Source organism: Poecilia reticulata, linkage group LG14 (genome assembly GCF_000633615.1).
Source record: "Poecilia reticulata strain Guanapo linkage group LG14, Guppy_female_1.0+MT, whole genome shotgun sequence".
NCBI lineage: Eukaryota > Metazoa > Chordata > Actinopteri > Cyprinodontiformes > Poeciliidae > Poecilia > Poecilia reticulata.
The window spans coordinates 3,846,350-3,849,376 of record NC_024344.1 but is presented as its reverse complement, the minus strand read 5'-3'; the positions used below and the strand labels follow the sequence as shown (position 1 = coordinate 3,849,376).

The 3,027-nt window shown below is 36.0% G+C and overlaps 1 protein-coding gene across 1 annotated transcript in view; it reads right to left on the bottom strand.

The window, feature by feature from the left end:
- Positions 1-2,624, bottom strand: part of LOC103475643 (Golgi SNAP receptor complex member 1-like) — a 10,105-nt gene extending 7,481 nt beyond the window's left edge. Inside the window, exons 1-3 of the mRNA XM_008427437.2 lie at positions 2,521-2,624; positions 1,379-1,493; positions 762-837 (exon numbers count right to left, since the gene is read on the bottom strand). Coding sequence (XP_008425659.1) covers positions 762-837; positions 1,379-1,493; positions 2,521-2,563 — 234 coding nt within the window. The 5' untranslated portion in view covers positions 2,564-2,624. The remainder of the gene's footprint in view (positions 1-761; positions 838-1,378; positions 1,494-2,520) is intronic.
- Between the last annotated feature and the right edge of the window lie 403 nt (positions 2,625-3,027).

Here is a 3,027-nt window from a genome sequence, read left to right as displayed (position 1 = left end):
TCTTCGAGCTGCGATGTAAGACGCTGGTTCTGCTCTCGCTGTTGAACCGCTGCTATGCTACAGGTAGTAATATTTCACAGACGGAGCGCCGCTTCTGCTCCACCTGGTAGTGACTCTCACACCGAACCTCTGTTTATAGCTGCAGCATCTAACCTAAAAAAATAAATTTTACATACGTATTAAAACTTTAGCTGTCCTAACATGAGACAGATAATCTCTAAAAAAATAATCGATCTCCTCCCTGCTCTGCATAATTAMTCCGCTCAGTCAGAAACAGCCAATMAGAACTAGCAGTAATCAGCTAGCCGCCATGCTATCAGGACGTTTTCATTCAGTAACTCTGGATTGTTTATTGTAATGGATCCTGTATTTGCCTATGAATGTTAAGTTTTATACTTGAATTTTTTTTGGCAATGTTGAGAGGTTTTATTTTGGCTCTTTGCATTATTTAGCCTCTTCAGAGCCTTCATATGTTATCAGTCTGTTAAAGATAGTATTACCGATCGCAGTACAATTTGCACAATGCCTGTTTTGTTTAGTTTTCTTTCTGGAAAAAGTTATTAAAAACAAGTTTTTGTCTAAATTAAGGTGAATTCATGGTTCCTTTTTCCACATAATGTAACCGGTAGTGTTTACAATTTAAAAACAAATAAAAAATAATTATGTGATCGGTATCGGTGATCGGTATCGGTGATCGGCCCTCATGGGTATCGGTATCGGCAGGAAAAAACCTGATCGGCACATCTCTAGATGTAACCTACTTTAGACAAGAGCTGCTCCACTTCAGAGGTCATGGCCACCAGCACGTTGTCTTGGAACGGCCCAAAAGACTCTGACCTGATTCAGAGACGAAAACAGGAAGGACGTAAAATTATTTCATTTTTGATCTCAGTCTAATTTTCTGGCAACATTCTGTGATATTCTTGCCTGTGAATCACTTTTGATGTGAAGTGATAATCCAGCTCTTCTAATTTAGTTCACCTTAATTTATTACTTTCTAACTCAACATGAAATCATTGAAATAATGTTAACAGGTCATTTTGACTTAAACAAGAGAAAATTAGGATTTTGCGACTAAAGATGACTGATTGTGGTTTAACTGGTCAATTTTTACTGCAACCTAAAATCAATGCAAATTGACACTGTAAAAACTAAAACAGTAAAGTTTGTAAAAGAATGTAATTTATCTCTGTCTCTATAACCACTACCCGAACACAAAACACGTGATTCTACTTATCAAATTCAAATATACTCGCTGCATGGTGTCACGGAAACATGTTAAAAGGTTCATCATTCATTTGGTAAAAATATAAACACATAAAACCTTTTCAAAAATTCCACTTTGTGCATTATAAATAACAATAAATTTTGCAGCTACCTGCTGTCTCTTTCCTGCTGGTCATGGCCGCCGCGGTAACTCGTGCAGAGTTTACTGAACGAGACCAGCTTGAGGTCCAGCTCATTCTCCAGCTGTCTGGCCTGCTTCCGTAAATCTGAGGAAAGAAACGGAGAAACACGCTGGGAAAATATTTTGAGGTGACAGGAAAGATACAGGAACCAGGGTAATATAAAGCCATCTGAAGTATACTGGTGTAGTACAACATAAGGTAGATGGGTTAGGCACAGAAATGCATCAAACATTAATAAAATTATTTTTCCCAAGTACTTACATAACAAACATCAGCTAACTTGATTCATGAGCATGTGGTTTTCTAGTTTGAGCAAATGTTTAGCCTAATTTCAGAATTCGCTATACTGTTTACACACAAAATGTTGCCATATTTCATGGTGTACTGTTACTGGTGAAACTATAATTCCTTGCAGTAACAAACATGTCAACTTGGCTCCAGAAAATAGTTTTATAAATGGATCTGAACGACAAACACTGCAAAATAAAAGTCTGCATTATCACAATTGCAAAGGATTCACTGGGGTCCATAATTGCCGTGTGATACTGTATGTAACTAGATCATCTTTATATCCTGAAAAAACAAAAAGGGTTTGTTTACACAAACATGATTCAAACAACCTTAAACAATAATGCAGATTTTCTTTGACCTCTTTAAAGCCACGGTTAACCACCCTTGTGCTTATATTTTAAGTCTTAGATTAATAAAAACATATAGTGATGCAACAGATCCACCATTAACATTTGTTTTAGGTTGATGAGTTTAAAATGTGTTGTGATAAAGATTCAATTGCTATTGGTTTGTTTTAATTTCTGCCATTAGTAATCAAATTCCTTCATTTACAGGCAGATTAGTAGATACTATCCAAAACAAAAACAAAATCGAGCGGCTTCAGTTTTTCGATACAAACTTTTTAACTTCGACGTTAACAGCCAGATGCTAACAAGTTAGCTTTGGAAATAATTAAAACATCTAATTCGCGCAGGCGCCAACTTTATTCGCGTCGTGTGGCGTGAGTCGATAAATATAAGTGACCCGAATTTACAAAGAGAAGCAAGGATAGGTATGAGTCGAGAGTTGTTTTGTTTTTTATTTCTGTAACATGTTTTACCTTCCCAGTAGTTGCTGTTGGTTGCCATGACTGTTGTTGACATGTCATCAACTGCCGTAAGGGAGAAGTAACTGTCGCACTTCTTCCATGACCCACTGTGCCCCCTAGTGGCAAATGCAAGACTTACAATTTTTCTTAGTGATTGACCTACAATTTTTTTCTTTACTTCTGTTTGTTCTTTCCATTGTAAAAAAGATGTCTTCTCAAAAAGAGAGAAAAAAAATATTTTTTTACTATCTGTTTATGTTCATTTTTATAATAATAACAGTCATTATTTTAATCCAATATTTATGATAATAAAATGTTTATTTTCTCCACATTTTAATACATTGTTTGTGACAAATTATCTGTGGGGGTTTAAGCTAAACTCACTTCAAGCTAAACTGAAGTTAAAACACACTGAACCAACACCAGCAGATGGCATGACTCCCCAAATCATCACTGACCGTGGAAACTTTACATTTTAAAAATCCAGAGTCAGAAGAGTCCTTTCTTCTGACTCTGACT